The sequence below is a fragment of the Spinacia oleracea genome, chromosome 1 (genome assembly GCF_020520425.1).
Source record: "Spinacia oleracea cultivar Varoflay chromosome 1, BTI_SOV_V1, whole genome shotgun sequence".
Lineage (NCBI taxonomy): Eukaryota > Viridiplantae > Streptophyta > Magnoliopsida > Caryophyllales > Amaranthaceae > Spinacia > Spinacia oleracea.
Window position 1 is genome coordinate 132,383,031 of NC_079487.1, and position 21,691 is coordinate 132,404,721.

Below are 21,691 nucleotides of genomic sequence, written 5' to 3' on the forward strand. Positions count from 1 at the left end.
TAATATAATCCTAATATTAATTGCCAAAAAAAAAATGTTACCAATTATTTGTTGGTTCAGTGGTGATTGAGACTGAACTTGTTAGGGAGAACACGTGTTCGATCTCCCGCAACAACAATTGGAAGGGGATTGGAACCTATCTACCCAAAACTCGCCCCGAATCCGGATTATCCCTAAGGGTAAACTGGGTGCTAACACCAAAAAAAAAAATTATGAACGTTGAATCAAAATGTCAGGGTTGACTTTACAATATACATCTCAATATCTCATGTTCTATTTAATTACCCCTTTCCGTGAGATGCCACGTTAAGTCAACCTCGAAATTTTAGATTCTATGTTCATAATCCAATTAAAGGTAGTATCATACAAAATAAATTTTTTATAAGTTAGATAATTACAAAAAATAAATTTATAAGGTAGTTTCTAGCAAAAATTTAATCTTATAAGATAGATAAATACAAATTAAATGGAGTAGTTTCTAGCAAAAATCCAATGTTATAAGGTAGCTTTTGTCAAATTTACCATATAGAAGATCGGAACGAATCTAAGAATATCTCAGATGACTACAATTTTTCTTACGCATAAATAATAAAAGGATGGTTAAAGGTCACAGTGTGATTAGCATAAAAAAGTTCAAATGGAGTGAATAGCGTAAAAAATCGAAATGGTGCGATATTTAGGGGACGGAGTGAAGCAGAAAAACTTCGAAAAACAGAATGGCAAACTCTGTAATTACGGTTCTCTAAAAATTAAAACAAAAAGGAACTATATCAGTCAAATAGTATATACTGCCATATTTGCATTTACACTTCCTGAGCTGTCAGCATTGTTTTTTTACAGATAGTATCAGTAAAAATATCAGCACACAAGTGTTGCTAGACTAGTGAAGTAGTAAGGATGAGAGCTTGAGTTTTAAGCTGTTTTCCTCCTAAAACGATTGAACTGCATGAATGTCTGTCTCACTTGATTGACTTGACTTTCCGTAGCGACGGGTCATTGCTCACTGCAGGAAATTAGAGGGCAGAAGAAGCTTAGATTCACAAATTTCAGCTCCTGATTTTTTTTACTGCAAGTTACCAAAGACTGTCATAAGATGTTTTTACGCATTACGTGCAGTTCTACATCGTTGGAATGGCTTCCTTAACATTTTCGACAACGGTGTTTTCGGAACTGGTATGAGCTTCCCAATAATAGCCAAAGGCCAGCTGCAAAAAAAAAAAAAAAAAAACACGAAAAAAGAAGACATTAGAAAAGCAAGCCAAACCTCAGGCTTAAACTGCATGAGTGCCAACCTTGCAAGAGATGTGTTTTGCAGTTGATGCTTGTAGTTTTTTACCCCATTAGTGAAAGAAAAGGAATTACATTCACGCCTCGCCCCAAGAGATGTGCTAGGCAATTAGCTAGGCTCTTCTTAGGCTCCGTTTGGTTTGGTATAAAACGTTCTCAGTGCAAAATGATTTTCCATGTAAAACATTTTCTAAGGGAAAACACAATTCTAAACTAGTTTTACTTTGTTTGGTTCATTAAAAGAAAATGGGAGAAGATGGTGAAGATTGAGGGGAAGAAGGGAGAGGAAGGTGAGGAGAATAGGTAGAAAAGTGGTTTCCCTCATTTTCAAATGGAAAAAGGTTTTTCCTACTTTGAGGAAGTTATGGAAAATTGTTTTTCATCCTTTGTCAAACCAAACAACGTAAACTGATGAAAAGGGGAAAATCGTTTTCCATGAAAGTGTTTTACACCCTACCAAACGAGGCTTTAATGAAAAAGATACAAACCTGAACAGGCCGATGGCAACTGAAAGGAGCCATAGTTTCCAGCCGAGTCTAACGGTTGATGTGAACTTCCCAAGAAACTCAATGATGACTATCTGTTGAAGTTGAAAGGTAGCTTAAAATCAGGACAAGTAAAAGAAAAGAAAATGACATTAGCAACAAACAGCAGTTGAACCACCCACCTGAAGCACAAGCGTAAATGCGATAATTCCCATGAAGAGGTGATTACTAGTTATACCCTTAAAAACATTCATTTCATCTGGCTTTCGAGCATTGAACTCATTGAACAACTGCATGCGCGTAAAAAGTATATTACTCTCCAAGTTTACTACATCTAAATATAGATTGGTGAATCCAGAAAAGGTAAACTAAATAAGGAAAAAAGCTTACTTGACAGAGAACAAATGCATTGAAAATCAATGTATTCTTCAACTTATTCTGATTCTCGAGGTTTCCTTCTTTTAATAGTGAGAAGTTGCTGCTACCAAAGTTGAACGTAAGGAGGATTGCAACTTGGTATAGTGCCTGCAAAGTCCAAAAACAATGTTGTGATAACCTTAGAATTACGGGCATTCCTCTGAAATTACTAGGAACTTAAGATGGAGAGATGTTTACCTGTATGATTAGATTTCTCCACATAATGTTCGTAACAAGAGGCTCCCTAAACATAGAAAGGGATGTCATAATCACATAGATTAGTATTAATTGATGTAGAATTTGTAAACTATAAACGGATTTTTTTTTCAAGAATCAATCTGCAGGTCTAAAATTCATAATATAACTAACCTTCTCCCAACTGGAGCTCTACGCATGAGCTGGTTAGTTGGTGGCTCGGTGGCTAATGCAAGTGCTCCCAAAGTATCCATGATGAGATTTACCCACAAAAGCTGTATCAACGGCATAAAGCATTTTTGAGAGAGAGAGAGAGAGATTTTTCATACAAGGAAAAAAAAAAAGCAGAGCAAGAAACACTAACCTGTACAGCATTTAGAGGAATACTGCCTGAAGAAATAGCAGCAACAACATTGATAACAAGTGCTGCAACATTTACTGTGAGCTGGAACTGTATAAATTTTTGAATATTTGCATACACAGAACGTCCCCAACGCACAACCTGCATTCATATAATCTTCAGTTGCTTAACCCCACCAGTAATTCTTTTCTGAGAGACTATAAATAGCAAAGGTTCAATAGAAATAACTACAATAAGAGATATATGTTACACTACCTTAACAACTGAAGCAAAATTATCGTCCAAGATAATGATATCTGAGCTTTCTTTAGCGACTTCTGTTCCGGAAATGCCCATGGAAAGACCAATATCTGCCTAAAGTACGAGGTAAGAACAAAAGTCAACTAAACAACGCAAAACTGAATGGCATAAAATCATCAAAATATTGCTGAAATGTGAACTAGCATCAATCTCATGTTCAAAGATAGAAATTAGCCTCCCCTACTACACAACACGCAGTAATGAATGATCAGGATCAGCTAGATAAAACAGCTACGACTATCATTTGAAAGAAACTACTAAGAAAGCTTTATACTTTGCAATCGATAGTTGATGTATTAAAATTTGATATCATTTGAAAGAAACTACTACGAAAGCTTTCTACTTTGTAATCGATAGTTGATGTATTAAAATTTTGAATTTAAAATTATTCTCTCAAGTAAAATTTCGATATAACAAGAGTAAATATATCATGATTTTCATACTTTAACTTGTACTTCTACTGGTAACTAAAAAAATTGGAATGATGTTCATCCCACTAATGCAATCATGCAGATTATATCACTTCTATTCTTTTAGCAATCCCAACTTTTATTTTTTGAAAGTACAGGAATATAACAAAAGTGCTCATGGATGAATTAAACGCAAAAATAATTATTTTCTTAAGGGTCAGGGCAAGACCTCATTAAGGGCAGGAGCATCATTAGTGCCGTCTCCGGTGACAGCTACAACATCACCTCCCCTGCGTAAAGCTTGCACAAGCAACAGTTTATCATGTGGAGATGACCTTCCCATAACCTGTATACAACAAAGGAAAAAGCTCAAAATATATATAGTATTAGTCAATGCAGATATAAATAACAGAAAGTCCATGCCATTCAGACGTACTGTTATTCTTTTGGCAACTTCGTCTTGTTCTTTTTCAGAAAGTGCACGGAATGCTCTCCCTTCAATAACAACGGGTTCTGTAGTATCAGCACCTGGAGAAAGAATCCCACACTCTGTAGCAATTGCTTTTGCTGTTTGAATGTTATCCCCAGTTACCATGCGAACCTGTTATTGCAACTCCCATGTAAAAACAAATGCTGAATCTGAAATATTTAGTTAGTTTTTTAATTCTTTTCTTTGAGCTAATGTGAAGCAAGCCGAAAACTGTATTTTCCCATCTTGCTGCTCATTTAAGCAGTAAAGTGCATTCATTTTTTTTTTTATCACTCACTAAGTTTGATACTTGTTTTATCTTATATCTAAGCTTACAAGGAATATTTTTCTACAGACCAAAATTGCATAGAATATTGTACCTTCACACCAGCAGCAGTACACAGTCTCACAGCTTCATCTACACCAGGACGACAAGGATCCTACGCAAGTACGTAGATATTAATATGGATTATGGAAGAAATCAAGAACATTAAAACTCTGAAAACATAAGTTTTGTCAATCGAGGTTAATAATCAAATGCCAGAAAAAGTCGTCTCGAAGAACATCACACTAATGCAAACTATCACTCCTTACTTCATAAAATCTTGAATTAGTAAGAATAGGGAAATCAAATCAAGAATTAACCCTTTAGCCTGTCATTTTGTCTGAACCAAAGTACTAAGTAATACCTTTATGCCAACAATGGCTACCAAAACCAGGTCCTCCTCTGGCAGAGTCCATTGTTCTAACTCCTCCTCGTTGGTGTTTGGAACAGCATGTCTGTCATAGGATCTATAGGCAAGGGCGACACATCGCAAACTTTTTGCTGCCATGTCATTAATGACTCCTTTGAAATATGACTGCATAAAATTTTACACTGTAAGTATCCCGAGTTGCACAGTTATTTTAGATGAATGTTGCAGCCGATTCACTAACTGCCGGAAGAATAAAGATCTTAGCTTTAACATGCTATTTATTTTCTGAAATCCCTAAACAGATTCCGAAATCTGAGAGAACTGATTAACACAATCTTGGAGGATAATTATGTTCAGCCGAAAAAGCTACTTTTTAACCCCTGAAAGGTAGTTAAGCTATAAAAGAGTAATTATTACCATTTCACTTTTAATAGATTTCACAGAACCATCCACATCAAAAAATTGTGTGCATGAAGCAAGAACCATCTCAGCTGCCCCTTTCCAGTGAATATGAACATCAGAGTTGGACTGCAACAATTATAAAGTTAGAACCTTATAACTGCATACGAACAATTTACAGACTCAGTAAAAAGTAATGCACTTATATTTCCTTGAATAATATGTACTTAGTAACTTAAAGACAATGATATGCACAACATAGCATCTATAAGAGTAAATTTATAATTGGAAAGTGCAGGGGAGCAATTACCAGCTGCAATGCAACTCCACCTCGCTTTTTCTCTGAATTGAAAGGGCAAACATGGAGAATAATGGCTTCTGATCTCACAGCATCAAATTTCATGCCCAGCTTTGAAAATATGACAAATTCATAGGACAAGTTAGTAAAAAAAACCGATGTACTTTGGCAATAAGCCACTGAATTCTTAAAATCCATTAAGGAGTTACCTCAATTCCCCAAGCCAAAATAGCCTTTTCTGTGGGAGATCCAGAAACTTCTGCACCGCCACCCTCCTGTGGAAGATATACGTCGAATTTAGACATCAAAGAAAAGAGGAAAAGAGATATAATGAAACAGAATCCCATTACTATTTGCTATACTTACATATGGACTTGTTAGAAAACAAGAACAGAAGATATGAATAAAGAGCATACCTTAGGTACAAAAACACTACCAGTTGTATTAACTGCAACACCTTCAATTATAAGAGTGGAGATCTCCTTAAGCATCTGGGCAGCATCACTTGGTGGATTCAACTTCTTTTTACCAGCGTAAGCTTCCACCACAGTCATCTATAAAAAAGATAAATCAGCAGCGTGACTCAAACAATTACAGTAAGCTTTCTCCACATCCTCTTTTTTGATTTATAAAAACTTGTTTTTTTCCTTAACCTATTGCAAAAGATTAAATAATAAACCAATGTGCATGTACGTAGTTATATAAATACACCGACATTCACCTGATTCAATGTCAATGTTCCAGTTTTGTCACTGCAAATAGTAGTTGCGGAACCCATAGTTTCACAAGCTGAAAGCCTTCGTACCTGCATATGCAAGTGTTTAATAGGATGATGAATGTTGAACAGTAAAAAAAGAGCCAGAAAATCTATGAAAAAGTCAAATAAAATTGTATTGACATGACAAAACAACCGAAAGTTTCTATGCCATCTTGTTGATCACTAGTTCACTACTATAACACATTGATTAGTTCCTCAAAATTTTCACAATGGGATTATCAATTGCCGCGAGGCTCAGGAATGATTAATTAAAAGCAACTGTTCAATAAATCCTTGTGACAACAAGTAATGACTATGTATCCTGCTAATTATCCTCTATTACTTGGAAATTAACACGATCAAGAAAAATGTACATTTCCAAATATCAAACCAGTGAATTGGTTTAAGTGCAAGTTTTTGACATAACACAGACATTTTGCAAAATACATAGTAGTATTATATTTTCTGTGATGCATATTACAAATACATTCCCCAACTTTAAGATGCAGCAAAAAGGAATGCGGAAAGAAAACATACCAGGGCTTTATCTGCCATCATTTTGCGCATCGAATAAGCAAGGCTGTCAGGAAAAATCAACAAACAATAGATACTGAGACGCTGAGAAAAACCCAGGAACAACCAAAAACAGGAAAAAGAAAAACAACACTCTTACGTTAAAGTAACAGCTAACGGGAGTCCTTCAGGTACTGCAACAACCACAATTGTGACCTGAAATGTGTAATGGTCAAGAACATGAACCACAATATTTGGAGAACATAGAAGAATCAACCATACCGCAATGGTGAAAATCACTATCACTCCATCTACTGCTTCACTAATGCTTGTTTTACCACCGATGAATTGCACTTGTCCATCGGGATCCTTGCTGTGACCCGTAAAATATCTGCAAGAATATCCAGTAAGTTATAGCTCCCACTAGAAGATATCCTACAGTCAGTGAACTGACTCATATAATACTTACCGGATAACCAGAATGGCCAGCACAGCAACAGCAACTGTTAGTCCAACTATGCCAATAAAAGTTGCCACCCCATTTAACCGCACCTAAATTAAATATGTGTTATTAAGAGTATGTAACCTTCTAGAGCCATACTTTAGGTAAAAGGGAAAGAAGAGAACCTGTAAAGGGGTTTCTTCACCAGTGTCTTCAGAGATACTAGCCATCAGCAATCCCCATTCGGTATTAATTCCAACACCAGTAATCTAAAACCAGTAAAAGTAGCTAATGCTCAAACCAAAGGAAAACAGCATAGCATTTCATACAAAGTACCTAATATATTAAGTCTCAAAGCATTGCTTCCAATGAGTGCAGATAAGATCATACCAGCATGTTTCCAAAGCCATCTGCCACTTTACAACCGGATAAAAGAAAGGGTGACTTCTTATCCTTGTGAACCTGTGAAAAGAGGCATACTTCTTGAGAATTATCAATTGCCAACACCTAAATAATTTCAAAGTGGTCTAACCAGCTTACAATCTTGCTTTCTCCAGTCATGCTAGATTCATCAATCGCCAAGGAGTGACCAGATATGAAGATTCCATCAGCAGGGACCTGAGTTTAATAAAATAAGAAGTTCAAGTCAGTATTCTCAGGTCATGCTAGATTGGTAGATTCGGTAAGTAGATAGAAAGTGTAACTATGTGCACCTGGTCTCCTATTTTAAGTGGCACTACATCTCCAACAACAATGTCAAAAATAGAGATTTTTTCCCTTCTGCCACCTCTGATTACCTGCATTGTTAATATTGTGTGAGTATTTGGGGTACAATTAAGTACCGGAAACTTTTAAACTCATGCTATATGTTTTCTCTGTAAAGAATCACACACCTCTAGCTGAATATTCCTTTTTTCCGCATTCAAATTTTTAAACTGAAGAGATTGCCGATAATCACTGATGGCTGTTGATAAACCAAATTAAGTTCAATATAGAAAAACAAGTACTCATGTCATATCATAAAAGCAGGAGAAATAGTACTTTCTGGTGAATGGTGCAAAAATATGAAACTAAGCAGGCATTGAAACAGAATGAACATAAACGGATGAACAAAACCAGCAAGGCTTGGAATCGGGGATATGCACAAATATATCTAAAGTCAGACCAGTATTCACCAAGTTCCCGAAAAGAAACAGTTATAATCTTTGATTGTGAGGTACCCAAGTGATATTTTCAATATTTACAAATTCATGGAGATCTTTAAAATACCATCAGTTAAAGTGTCTAACCATGTCAACAGAATCATTATGTCGTTAATATTACGTCACATGAATTTTAAATATGATCTACGCACAGAAATATCAACTTTTTTGCACCCAAACAACAGCTAGATACTTTTTCGACAAGAATGGGCCGATTATAGAGTAAGCTTCAACATCAATTAGGTTAAGTCTCAAACCTAGCACCACTCACTTTGTGCCATTACATCACATGTACCTGCTTAACAGTAGAGAACTACTGACAGTAATCGTACCAGTAACAAATATGACAAGCAGTACTGCAAAAACAATGCTTCCTCCATCATACCATCCTTCCTTCAGACCCTGCATCCAGAAACAAGAGTAAGAGTCTCAGACTTGGAGAGCCGAGATTGATTAAAAGGGGGAAGCAATAAAATACTCGATGACTTCCGTGAAGCCAATAACTCTATGGTTCATAACTTCATATGCAGTTCATCCCACCCTCACTTGTAGAACACTCAAATTGATGAATATTCATGACAACCAGCGAAGCAGAAGTTTATAATTCATTTGCTCAAGAAACTACACAAGAAACAGTCTCAAGAGACCTATTGTGATTGTTTAAAGACCCCTTTAGGAATCAAGAAATACAATCTCACCTCAGTTTTTATCCCTAATGCTAGTGACACAACTGCAGCTATGATTAAAATGATAAGGGTCAAATCTTGCCAAGATTCCCACAGAAAAGACTGCAAAACAAGAAGTTTATCAAATCAGTTAACTTTATGAAAAATAAAGAATGCTTTGAAACTGTTTACTTGAAAGGACAAACTGATTACCAAGAAACCCTTTCCCTTTTTGGTAGGGTATGTATTTGATCCAAAAGAATTTTTTCTCTTTACAATATCATCCACCTCCCCTGAGACCCCTGTTTCTATATTTGTACTAAGTTTTTCTTCTAACCCTTTAACCTGAAAAGGCACAATGTCGTGATGTCAGTAAACGGCTATAATTACAAAAAGGGAGGAAAATGAATGAAGTTACTTACACCTCCGTAGTCCTCCAGAGATGAAATTTTAGTCTCCCTGACCATTTCAGTCAGTTCTTCAAGTCTAATTCCAAAATCACCAGATACTATTGGGGGTGACAATGAAGGGTCTAGCACTAGATGCATAACACGGAAAAAACATAATAAGAAATTGTCACAGGAACCAAATTGTAAGTGTAGCAGAGGATCTAGGAGTTACCTATATCTCGTTGCCCAGCCAATTTGAAAAGCATTGCCGCCTAATGAATCACCAAAAGAAACAACAGAATGGAGAAATATATCTAGTCAAAACAACAACAACAACCAAAAAAAAAAAAGTAAATCAACCCTGAAGTAAGTCTGGTAGTACTTACTCTCACAACTTGTGCATGGGCTCTTATCATTCTCCTCCTTTGTTCTTTGTCTTCATCTTTCTTTAGATCCAGGGTGTAGCGAAATCGTCGGGAGGCATTTAGCACAAGTGCTGCTTGCTGCAATGGGGGAAATGCATTAGAAACATAAGGTTCAAAAGACTATGCCATCCTAAAGGAAAGCAATTTTTAAGAAGAATGTTTATAAACAGAACACTGGGGAAAAAAGGGGGGAAAAAAGGAGGGAAAATGCCAGATTAATGATGGAAATCTGAAACTCTTGGTATCTACCTACAGCATGCATATGTAAGAGAAGAATCCACTCGAAAACCTAAACCAACTCAACAAATTATGGTAGCAAAAAAATTCATCACAAAACAGAAAATAATGACATAAACAAATCCATCTTAATGCATAGGGCTTCCCTTTCTCATAGTGCTAAGATCTTTTGCAGCGGCTTTTGTTAAATGGATGCAAATCATCATCCTACTTAGGCATGTTAACTCATTTTCGATTCAATTCTAGTGCTCATGTTCACCACACTACACTTCCATCTACCAAATACAGATTCTATTTCTCACTGACCTATAACCTCAACTGCACCCTATACTTCTCACAAAAGTCATGTCCAATAACAATGCCTCTACTGAAATCCAATCCAAACTAGTTTACAGAAGTTAAGTCACATACTGCCATCCCTGAGCATAAAATCCTTTTCTCCAAAACAAAAATGGCTGATGAAACAAGGCCAGGGAAGAACCTTTTACTAAATTGTTTACCAGATGTATCATTTTCATCAACCGCAGCACCTAAAAATTTCTCCCTCTATAATGGCAAGGCATCATGTGTAGATAGTATGTGCAAAAGACAATATGGTGCATTTTTCATGACACGGAAAATTTAACACCCAAAATTATCATGTTCAGAAGTTCAATCATACAAAAAAAAAAAAAAAAATTGCACTATATTTATTTCCTTTATGGCAACATGATTCCTTCACATACAACTTCTCCACAAATCTTCACAAGTTAAGGGTAGAGGTAAAACATTTGGACCTCCATAGACCCCGGCAAATACAAAAAATTCTACAATGCTATGGTACTCTTTTGAAGATAATTGTCCAATCTTGTGGTCATGGCTGCTCTGCTACAATGGTTGTCCTTAAAACACAACCTCAACCACAACCACAACCAAATACAAGAATTCATTACACAAACTAGTCCTTTTCATCATTGTCGTAGTTGTTATAGTCGCGTACCCCATTTTACATACTAACTTCCTTAATTCATAGATACCATCTCAATCACCATAAATTCATTGAACCCCACAATAAACAAACATGATAGGGGCAATTGGGCATCCCCTCCTACTCTCCTAGTCAATAAAATTCCATACATTACAATTTACACGACAAACCACATTAGCAAATACGATCATGTTAATTGTTAAATACCACATTATCACATTATTCACATTACCACGAACCCTAGTAATTGTAGTAACATATACAAATAATTCCCTAATACATTCTTGGTAAAAATTACTCTAATTAGTAAAAAAAATTCATACCCTCCAACGCCTAAGGGATTCAGGTGGGGCATTCTTAGTATTAGCAATATCAAAAGGGTCATCAAAGTACGCCTCCTCCTCTTCATCCTCCTCGTACAGGTGTTGCGCCTCCACATCAGCGGCATCCGGCGGCGGCGGCGGCGGCGACGGCGACATATCCTTATTATTCAAGGTTGGCTCTTGGCCAGCCGCCATGATTAATTTCCTTCTTTCTCCTCAATCTCTCTCACTTTTTTCTCTCACTATACAGAATCACAAAACCCCACAAAAGGAAAATTAAAAATTAAGGAGCCTTCTCATGGAGAGATGGCACCCGCCCTAATTTTTTTTTCTGGGGGGTTAAACAAAATAGTTCAGAGCCAGTGCCACCACCCCCAACTCAAAAAAAAAAAGGGAAAATTAAAAAATTAACCAAAATTATTGCAAATGTTATTGGATAATTAATTAACCAACAACGAAATTAAAGTGGATCATTGAAAAAAACAGAAAGAAGCGCGTAAAATGGCTGAAAGAACGAAAACAAAGGAGAGAAGAGATTACCAGTAACTAACTTAGGAAATTTTCTATTTTTAGTAACTGTAATTAGACCATAATAATCATTCAAAAATGCTGAATTTGTGCCACCAATTTCTCTCATTTCTCTCTCCTCCTCCTCTTCTTCTATGGAGGTTCATCTTTTTGATGAGTGATTGATGACAGTCGATGGATGGATGAAACATGCTATAGTGGGGGATGATGTTTAAGTGCAGACTATGAGAAGTTTCTAAGAAATTTCGCGCCTTAAATTCTTCCACACGTTGATTATAGTTAGGTGCTTTCAAGGTTCGGAAAAAGTACACTTTTACTTGTACCCGTGTGATTCACGGTTAGAACTTATATAGAAACAATAATTAAGGAATCCGAATGTTAATCAGTTATTTGTCTATTAATTGTCTGTTGGTTTAGTGGTGATTGGGGCTGAATTTGGTAGGGAGGACTTCGTGTTTGAACCCCTACAACAATAATTGGGAGGAGACTGAAACCTATTCACTCAAAACTCGCCACGGATCCGAATTAGCTCTAAGGTTGAATCGGATGATACACCAAAAAAAACTAGTTATTTGCCTGGGTGATGTATCGAGTCATTAGCCCGTTGGCCATTGCAGGTAATATGGTACTTCGTATCTTCTAGATAAATGATCAAAATATTAAAATTTTAAATGAGTCAGATATACTCCGTATAATAGTTTACCCATTGTTTAGAATCATTTTCTTACTTCGTATTTGTTTTTGTAACTTTGAAATGCTAAATATTAAACGTTGGGTAGAAATAATTAACATAAAACGGGTAGTAATTCTTTCATATTATTAGTGAGAGGTCTTTCATTCAAATCTTGTTAATGATACTTTGTTTAAGTGAATATAATTGTAATTAGCTAAAAGTACACTTCCACGTATTTGCTTATGTACAATTCCTTCATTTCTTATTAGTTGACACGTTATGATTTTAGGTAATATTTACGTAAGTTTTTTTAGCAAAAATTATTTTGTGATCTATAGTCAAAAAAAAGAAAAAAAAAAAGAGTTGTCCACCATTGACAACAATGACTAACTTTAACCCTCTCGTCTTGCATGCTCAAATCAAGTGTAAAAGGTTTGTCAACAATTTTATAAAATTCTCAAAAGGTTGGGGTTCAACTCTTCAAGCCCCCAACTAATTGCTTAAGACACAAAGCAATCAACCACGGTTGCAAAACCAACTAGGTTTAAATCAACTTTTTATAAGATAATTGAAATTGTTAATGTTTAAAACCATACATTGTCAAAGGTGATTAATCAAAGGTCATTAAATGGCAATTTTAATACTTTCTCCGTATTTTAAAAATAGATACACTTTGATCGGTATGTAGTTTTAGGAAATCTAGTGAGTTAATTTTATTAAAATAAGATGAAAGTGTGGTAGTTGGTGAATTATTTTATTATAGTAAAAGATGATGTGAGTAGATGTGGGGACCACAAGAAATGTCAAAAAAGGAAAGTGCATCTCTTTTTAAAATACGCTCGTTTAAGAAAAGTGTTTTTTATTTCAGCGCGTCTCATATGTTTTGGGCACCGTTAACTTCCGTTAATAGGCTTTAAACGTGGAAGACGTATTTGTAAGTGTGAAAATATCACACCTTCAAGATGATGGTGTGGCTGGTCACTTATAAGACTTTATATTTTTATTTAGTACATAGACTAGGCAGCCTATATAAATACTTTGTAGTTTCTATATCACAACTCACAAAGAAAATACCAATGAGATTTTAGGTTATTGGTTAAAACTGAGAATCATTGTAAAATAGGTCTCAGATTCGAATGCCCACGTCCCCATTTATTATTTGTATTACCCTTGTGGCTCATTCAAAAAAAAAAAAAAAACAAGCTCATGACATCAAATATGACAAATACAATTGAAACACATATTCCCTCTGATGTTCCATTTTTTTTCCACGTTTGCCAACACACGTTTTTATATCGATTTTATCTATAATTAAGCAATATATAAAATTATAAAGTTTTGATATTGATTAATTACTCATTGAAACGAATCAAACAAGACTCCACATGATATTTTTTCTTATACTATATTGGAAAGATTTAGAAGAATCTCTTTAACTCTGAACATCATTATACAACGGAGGGAGTAATTATTAAGCAATATGCATCCAATGTACAATAAATTTATTGTAAACCAGGGTAACTTTTTACTCAATTTTTGTTGACCTTTAACAAGTTTTGATTAACTTTTATATTATAAAGTACTACAACTGTTTAAATGATCTTTACACTTTCCGTTTTAGTATGTTTCATAATGTTATTTACACTTTACTTTATATTTGACATAAAAATTTACTATCTTACCCTTCGTACCCCACAATATTTTATTTTTCTGACATTCACCCACTTTTTAAAATATTTCTCTTACTTTATCCATATTTTATTTTACGGATTTTTCATGAAATACCCCGAGTTTTAAGGAAATCACCAAATGTCCTCAAGTTTCAATAATACATAAAAATACCCCTAAAACAAAACTTAATACTTCAAATACCCTTAATGACATCATCATCCCTTAATCTGGTATTTGAAGTATTAAGTTTCAATAATACATAAAAATACCCCTAAAACAAAACTTAATACTTCAAATACATAAAAATACCATTAGTAAGTTAATTAGGTGTTAATTAAGTGGATTATGTCATTAAAGGTATTTGGAGCATTAAGTTTTGTTTTAGAAGCATTTTTATGTATTATTGAAACTTGAGAACATTTGGTGAATTTCCTTAAAACTCGGGGGTATTTCATGAAAAATCCGTTTATTTTATTCAACCAACTTTTCTACTTTTGTATTAATATTTGTGCAAATAATAATTGTTAAGATGTTTATGAAACAAAGGTAGTAGACTAAAACATAAAGTATAAAAATAATTTTGAAATAGGTAGTATAGTGTAATGAGTGACTATTTGTAAAATTTGAAATAATAAATCTTTTTGTAGCTTTTTTTTTCAATTGTATTTTTTAAAATGTAAAGGCTTGCTAAAAGTTGTTGGTTTTTGTCTCTACAAGTGCACATGGCAATTGTATATCGGTTGATGAACGAACATCCAATTACTTACGTTTAAAACGTTTATTCAGAGAACTTTTATGAGTTCATTGTTTTAAGATCCAAAAAAAATGTGCATAGCCATGAACAATTAAAAATTTCATTGTTAAGGATGCTCTAAAGGGTTCGGTTTAGCTCATATACCTTTACTCTCTTAATGTCAAATAAAAGAATGAAATCTATAATAAAATAAAATCTATACTAAAATTAAGTTATATTGAATTATTGTAATCAATCAATGTATATACAATAAGTCTATAATCAAGGAGAATATATCTCCTTGATTAATAGAAAAGTCCCTAAAAGTTAGTAAAGAATCAGAAAATAATACTAACAAACATAGTAAGTGAGATGGACTTCTTAATTATGTGCAAAAGATTATTAATTCATTACTATATTACCAAAATTTACTAAATTAGGACATGTCATCCTCTCTTATATATTTGTTATCTCTTACAATTATAAATAATAATATCATTATATAATTAATTATAAAAATTGAGTAAAAATCATACATTTTTATAGTAAAAATCATACATTTTTACAGTAAAAATGGTTAGATTTCTTCCATTTTTGTATTATTGTTTCTTTGCTATTACAATAGCACTTTCGTTAAGTTGCCAAGCCACCAACGACGGATGGGTGACAGATGCCCATGCTACATTTTATGGTGACATGAAAGGAGGCGAGACTATGTGTGAGCTATTCAATCTTATCCGAAGTATTTATTTTAATTTAATTAGATTTACGGTGTGTGAAGCTCATGAGTTCATGACAAAGGGGTTCGTAATATTCATTTTTCCTTTACTTTATTAAAAAAATAAATATAATTAAAGTGTTTCAAGAACTTTAGAAGCACGATATAATTAAGTACTATATATTATTATATGTCATGACTTTTAATTCACTATAAAATTATGTATTATTAAGACAAGGTTTTGAGATGGATTACTAAAATGTTTTCTTTAAATTATAATTGAGAGGGAATTGTACATGGATTTCCAAAAGTTATCTCAATTTTGTAATGCATTTTCCAAATTCCATCTCAAAAGTTTTAACTACTTTTGTCTCCAATCATCAATTTGAGATGAATTTTGACTATTTAGAGACAAAATTCCTCATATATAAAACTGTAAAAAAGGATTATTGTGTAGTCATTGTTGTGAAAATAAATTTGCTAACTTACTTTGAGTTGATTTCAGATGGAGCTTGTGGGTATAAAAATCTATACTCACAAGGCTACGGTCTTGAAACAGCAGCATTAAGCACGGCATTATTCAACAATGGATCGGCATGTGGATCGTGTTATGAGATACAATGCGTAAACTCCAAATGGTGCAAACCCGGCCATAATACTATTAAGATCACTGCCACAAACTTCTGTCCCCCTAATTACACAAAAACAGTCGATATTTGGTGTAATCCTCCTCAAAAACACTTTGATTTATCTCTTAAGATGTTCTTAACCATTGCGGAGTACAAAGCCGGGATTGTACCTGTACAATTTCGCCGAGTTCCTTGTGTTAGGAAGGGTGGCTTGAAATTCCTACTACAAGGTACTCAAGGCTGGTACCTTGTACTAGTGTTTAATGTTGGAGGTGTTGGAAATGTTGCCGATGTTAAGATTAAGCCGTCTAACTCCCAAAATTGGATGCAAATGACGCGTAATTGGGGGCAAAATTGGCAATTCACGAAAAATTTGATAGGGCAAAGTTTGTCATTCCAAGTGACTACTAGTGATGGTAAAATGGTGCAGTCCGATAACGTTGTACCGGCTAATTGGCAATTTGGCCAAATATTTGAAGGCAGGAAAAACTTCTAATTAACATAATTAAGTATGACTTATATTGTTCTTTAAATATTTGGCTTACGAGTTTAAATTGTATGATATAATATTTGGTTGTAAGAGAGATCGGAAAGTTCGATCCTTTTTCAACCAAGACAATTTTTTTTTGGAAATTAAAGTATGCAAATACCAGTTTGACATTCGTGTTTGAATCGTTATTAAGATGGTTGTTTCCCCTTTTTTAGTTTCTCACATGCATCAATAGTTTCTTATTTGTTGTCTTTTCGATCTCTACAGTAATACTCCTATTGATTTGTGATAATTATTGGATACCTATCGTTGGACAACACACACAATTCCTGAATATTTCGTATATCACAATCTTACAACTTTATCTTTTCTAGTACGATTTATAAATCACAACGAAACAATCAGCAGAAGAATCGTGAATCAACATCCTACTTTGCCTATTATTGATCTCATATATTCTGATTACATGAACATCCATTGTTCTATAAGCTTCAAATAATGCAAACAAAACTATGACAAAATTCGTAAGAACCCTTGACATCTATATTTTCCTACCAAATTCTCTCCTCAGAACTAAAAATAACTAGGAACCAAACACAGGCTTTTTGCTGCCTAAAAATAATCTTATACACAGCCGTTGAAAAAAGATTTAATGCATTTTTGACACAACTTCTTCAACAAGCTCACTTGCTGTCTGTGAAGTCAGCATCAATAACATCTCCTTCGGGTCCTTTGCTCGTTGAATCTGACGGGCCAGACTCTGCTCCTGGTGTTGGGCCTGGGCCTGCACCTGGTTCACCTCCTGCACCAGGCTGGTTGTAAAGTGACTGACCGAGTTGCATTACTTCCTGGTTAAGAGCAGCCATGGCATCCTTTATAGCTTGAGTTTCACCTCCATTAATGGCATCCTTGAGCTCTCCCAGTTTAGCTTCCACCTTTTCTTTAACTGGAACTGGAACCTTTTCTCCGAGTTCCTTCAACTGCTTTTCTGTCTGGTATACAACGGAATCAGCCTGGTTCTTCGTGTCAATCACTTCTCTCTTTTCCTTGTCTTCCTTGGCAAATTTCTCAGCCTCGCTAACCATTCTCTCTACCTAGAAAGCCATTAATTTTAACCCAGTTTTAGAAATCATTTCTAGGCAGAAATAAGAAGAAGAAAAAAATAGCAAAACTTGTAAAAATCATTCTCCAATCACATACCTCATCACCAGGCAGAGTACTAGCTCCGGTAATTGTGATATCTTGCTTCTTTCCTGTACCCTTGTCAATGGCGGTAACTGAGAGAATACCATTAGCATCAATGTCGAATTTAACTTCAACCTGAGGAACACCTCGAGGAGCTGGTGGGATACCATCTAAACGGAAGCTACCAAGAGATTTGTTATCTCTTACAAACTCTCGCTCTCCCTGAAGGACATTAATCTCAACACTTGTCTGTCCATCTGCAGCTGTTGAGAAGACTTCTGACTTCGATGTGGGCAAGGTTGTGTTTCGTGGGATAATCTTGGTCATTACTCCACCAAGTGTTTCAAGACCAATAGATAGTGGTGTAACGTCCAAAAGCACAATGTCACTTACATCTCCAGCTAAGACACCAGCCTACATTATATCAGAACATCAAATAACAGAAAAAATAGGTGATGACGGTAGCAAATGTGTAACATAAAGTAACGCCTCATCCATGAAACCACAACAGAATACCATAAGAGTATACCCATCCAGTGCCATAAGCATTATGAGCTAAAATGTGAACATCATAAAATTCTTCAAATTAATTGTAAGATTCCAGGCAATAGTGAATCACAAATTCTTCTCGAGATGACTTTAATCTTAAGTTGACATAAAATAAAGAAATTGACTGCTGATCAAAGAGATGTAATCAGGAGTAGAACCTAACCTGCACTGCAGCCCCGAGAGCAACAACTTCATCAGGATTAACAGTCACGTTTGGGGCTTTTCCGGTCATCTTCTTGACCAACTCGATAACAGCTGGGATACGGGTAGAGCCACCCACTAGGATCACTTCGTCTAAATCACTGAAGGAGAGTTTTGCATCTCTCAGTGAATTCTCAACTGGGGTTCTCAGCCTGAAATTGATAGAAATTGGAGTTCAAACATTATCTAATCTATTTATAGAAAGTATTTGAGATTACAAACCATACCTAAATTATTTTCCCTAATACTTATTTTGGATTGATTCTTTAACAGCCCACATTAAATCCTCTTACAAAGCATTGGATTCAATATTAATACAGAGTAATTTCTTACAACACAATATAAATGAACTTTTCCCCCCTAGATGACTCGAGCCACCAGGCGGTCAGACCAACTAGTTTAGTAAGGTAATACAAGCTTATGGCTATAAACTACACACCAGAAAACTAACAAGAAACACAAATGCCAAACCACAGAACAAAGAAAAATGTAATACCTGTCCAGAAGGTCTGAACAAAGTTCCTCAAACTTGGCCCTTGTTAAAGTGGTTTCAATATGCTTAGGTCCATCAGCAGTGGCAGTGATGAACGGCAAGCTTAAAACAGCACAAAAAAAAAATTACGCTGTAAGTTTCACGTGTTTAACATAATGGAGATTAAGGGAATCCTTAAGAAGGACATAATGTCAACAATACCTAATATTTGCCTGAGTTAATGATGACAACTCCATCTTGGCTTTCTCGGCTGTCTCAGTTAGACGTTGTAGAGCTTGCTTGTCCTTCAAAAGGTCAATACCTTCATCTCTCTTAAAGCTTGAAGCTAGCCAATCAACAATTCTCTGTTTATACACAAACCACAGTCACTACGCCAGTAACATCACAATATGTATGCATACACAAACCAGGATGACGAAGACCAAATTCAAGAAACCACTACGACAAGAACAACCGTTATTTTGCTACGTCACCTTGTCAAAATCATCACCACCCAAATGTGTATCTCCAGAGGTTGAAAGTACTTCAAAAACTCCATCACCAACCTCAAGAACTGCAACGAGTTTGAACAAGATTGATATCATTAAGTTATAAAAGTACCAAGCAAAACGTATGAAAACAAGTACCAAACAGAAGTTCGATTGCAACAGACATAAATTTCAGTGAAATTCATTGTTGCAGAGGGAAAAAAAGGAGGCATACCTGAAACATCAAAGGTACCACCTCCAAGGTCAAACACCAAAATAGTTTCATTGTTCTTCTTTTCAAACCCATAAGCCAAAGAGGCAGCAGTAGGCTCGTTGATGATTCGAAGGACTTCCAAACCAGCAATGCGCCCTGCATCCTTTGTTGCTGTCCTTTGAGAATCATTGAAATACGCAGGCACTGTGACTACGGCCTTAGTTACTTTGTCATTCAAAAACTTTGATGCATCATCAACAAGTTTTCTCAACACCTGCACCAACAACAGACATCTCAATTCTACCTTTCAACTAAAATTAGGGGCACAGCTCCTCAACCACCGCATAATCATTGAACAAATGCTGATTAAGTTACTAAAATTTGTACCAATTTCAATTATCAAAACCCAAACCACACCTCTAATTCTCCAATTTACTAAAATTTGTACCAACTTCAATTATCAAAACCCAAACCACTCCTCTAATTCTCCAATTTACTAAAATTTGTACCAAATTCAATTATCAAAACCCAAACCACTCCTCTAATTCTCCAATTTAGTAAAATTTGTACCAACTTCAATTATCAAAACCCAAACCACTCCTCTAATTCTCCAATTGCAAAAATTTGTACCAAACTTCAACTACCAAAACCCAAACACTAGTTCGACATAGAAACCAACAACTCAATTACTCAATATAGAAACCGTCATCTCAATTACTCAATATAGAAACCATCAACTCAATTACTCAATAAAGAAACCATCAATATAGAATACCATTGAAGAAGTAAATCTCATAAACAGAAAGCCAGGGAATTATGCAACAATAACTTCAAAATTATGCAAAAATAAATAAATAAAACAATAAATTGGGTGAAGGAGCAGAGAATTACTTGAGCAGAGATCTCTTCCGCAGCAAACTGTTTACCAATAGCAGGGCACTCAAGCTTGACATTATTATTCTCATCCCTGACCACCGTATAGCTCACCTGCTTTGACTCCTCATCAACCTCCGTCATTTTCCTCCCAATAAACCTCTTCACCGAAAAGAAAGTGTTCTCGGGATTCACGACCGCTTGACGCTTCGCAATCTGCCCAACCAATCTCTCTCCATTTTTCGTATATGCCACCACCGACGGCGTCGTTCGCTGGCCTTCGGCGTTAGTAACAATTGTAGGCTTCCCTCCTTCCATGGCGGCAACCGCAGAATTCGTTGTCCCGAGGTCAATTCCTACGACCTTCTCGTTAACAACCCTCACCGGCCCTACACCAGCGCTCCGACGACGGCCACCAGAGCTCTTCTTAAGCCTTAAAAACGCCGATTTAGGGTTTCCGATACAGGCTGTGCTAGGGCTCATCTTCTGGCCGAAAAAGACCGAGTTCGGCCTTGAAGAAGAGGGTTTTGAAGACGAGGTTGTGAAGGGGGTGGCGCCCAGAACGTGGATTTGAGTTGCTGAAGACGCCATTGTTGTGAAGAAGGTCTAAGCTTCCGGAAATGGAGATTTGGGGAGAGAGAATTAGGGTTTGCCGGAAGAGGAGGGAGAGAAATGAGAGTAGGTGAATAGAGAAGTGTCAGGAAAGGATAAGAGAGTAGAGGGTTTTAAGAGGAGGTAAAGGAGGAAATGGGTGGCAATTAGATGGACTTCTAGAAATTTCTTTTGCCCAGATTTTAAGAAAGAAAATCAAACAATTTTTATATTGTGGAAGTAGCAAGGCCCTCGACTTCTACTACGTGTAATTTACAACGCGCGGATGGTGCAGGGGCCTGCACGTAGATCTACGTGCACCTGCACCAAAAAAAAAAAAAAAAGTAAAAAAAAAAAAACATAAGAAACTAAACAGAAAGAACATAATAGAGTAAACGAAAAGAACATTAACCAAAACCTGAAAAGAACATTAATGTTAA

The 21,691-nt window shown here is 35.5% G+C and overlaps 3 protein-coding genes across 4 annotated transcripts; 1 reads left to right on the forward strand and 2 right to left on the reverse strand.

Moving 5' to 3' along the window:
* Nucleotides 1-703: 703 nt before the first annotated feature.
* On the reverse strand, nt 704-11,952 carry LOC110785562 (calcium-transporting ATPase 9, plasma membrane-type). Its single transcript, XM_056829257.1, has 35 exons — nt 11,777-11,952; nt 11,237-11,478; nt 9,671-9,787; nt 9,517-9,556; nt 9,318-9,433; nt 9,109-9,240; nt 8,929-9,018; nt 8,563-8,632; nt 7,922-7,992; nt 7,742-7,825; nt 7,569-7,646; nt 7,419-7,490; nt 7,214-7,297; nt 7,056-7,138; nt 6,869-6,977; nt 6,747-6,802; nt 6,611-6,653; nt 6,038-6,121; nt 5,733-5,870; nt 5,526-5,591; nt 5,329-5,427; nt 5,037-5,147; nt 4,614-4,784; nt 4,305-4,364; nt 3,892-4,056; nt 3,685-3,801; nt 3,001-3,099; nt 2,749-2,886; nt 2,559-2,659; nt 2,388-2,433; nt 2,163-2,297; nt 1,955-2,062; nt 1,776-1,867; nt 1,111-1,205; nt 704-1,003 (listed from the first exon to the last, which is right to left on the reverse strand). The coding sequence occupies exons 2-35, from the start codon at nt 11,429-11,431 to the stop codon at nt 960-962; spliced, it is 3,309 nt and encodes a 1,102-aa protein (XP_056685235.1). The 5' UTR covers nt 11,432-11,478; nt 11,777-11,952; the 3' UTR covers nt 704-959.
* A 25-nt stretch (nt 11,953-11,977) lies between these two features.
* On the forward strand, nt 11,978-16,850 carry LOC110785631 (expansin-A9-like). 2 transcript variants are annotated; one of them, XM_056829266.1, is made up of 2 exons: nt 11,978-12,381; nt 16,065-16,850. In XM_056829266.1, exons 1-2 carry the CDS (start codon nt 12,348-12,350, stop codon nt 16,682-16,684), a joined length of 654 nt encoding a protein of 217 aa, XP_056685244.1. In that variant the 5' UTR covers nt 11,978-12,347; the 3' UTR covers nt 16,685-16,850. The 2 variants fall into 2 exon arrangements, with proteins under 2 accessions (XP_056685244.1, XP_021845812.2); XM_021990120.2 differs by lacking the exon at nt 11,978-12,381 and adding an exon at nt 15,347-15,559.
* Nucleotides 16,851-17,105: 255 nt separating this feature from the next.
* LOC110785563 (stromal 70 kDa heat shock-related protein, chloroplastic-like) lies at nt 17,106-21,457 on the reverse strand. The gene is made up of 8 exons (NM_001426363.1): nt 20,679-21,457; nt 19,809-20,061; nt 19,580-19,659; nt 19,308-19,450; nt 19,110-19,208; nt 18,576-18,765; nt 17,879-18,277; nt 17,106-17,772 (listed from the first exon to the last, which is right to left on the reverse strand). Exons 1-8 carry the CDS (start codon nt 21,249-21,251, stop codon nt 17,362-17,364), a joined length of 2,148 nt encoding a protein of 715 aa, NP_001413292.1. The 5' UTR covers nt 21,252-21,457; the 3' UTR covers nt 17,106-17,361.
* Between the last annotated feature and the right edge of the window lie 234 nt (nt 21,458-21,691).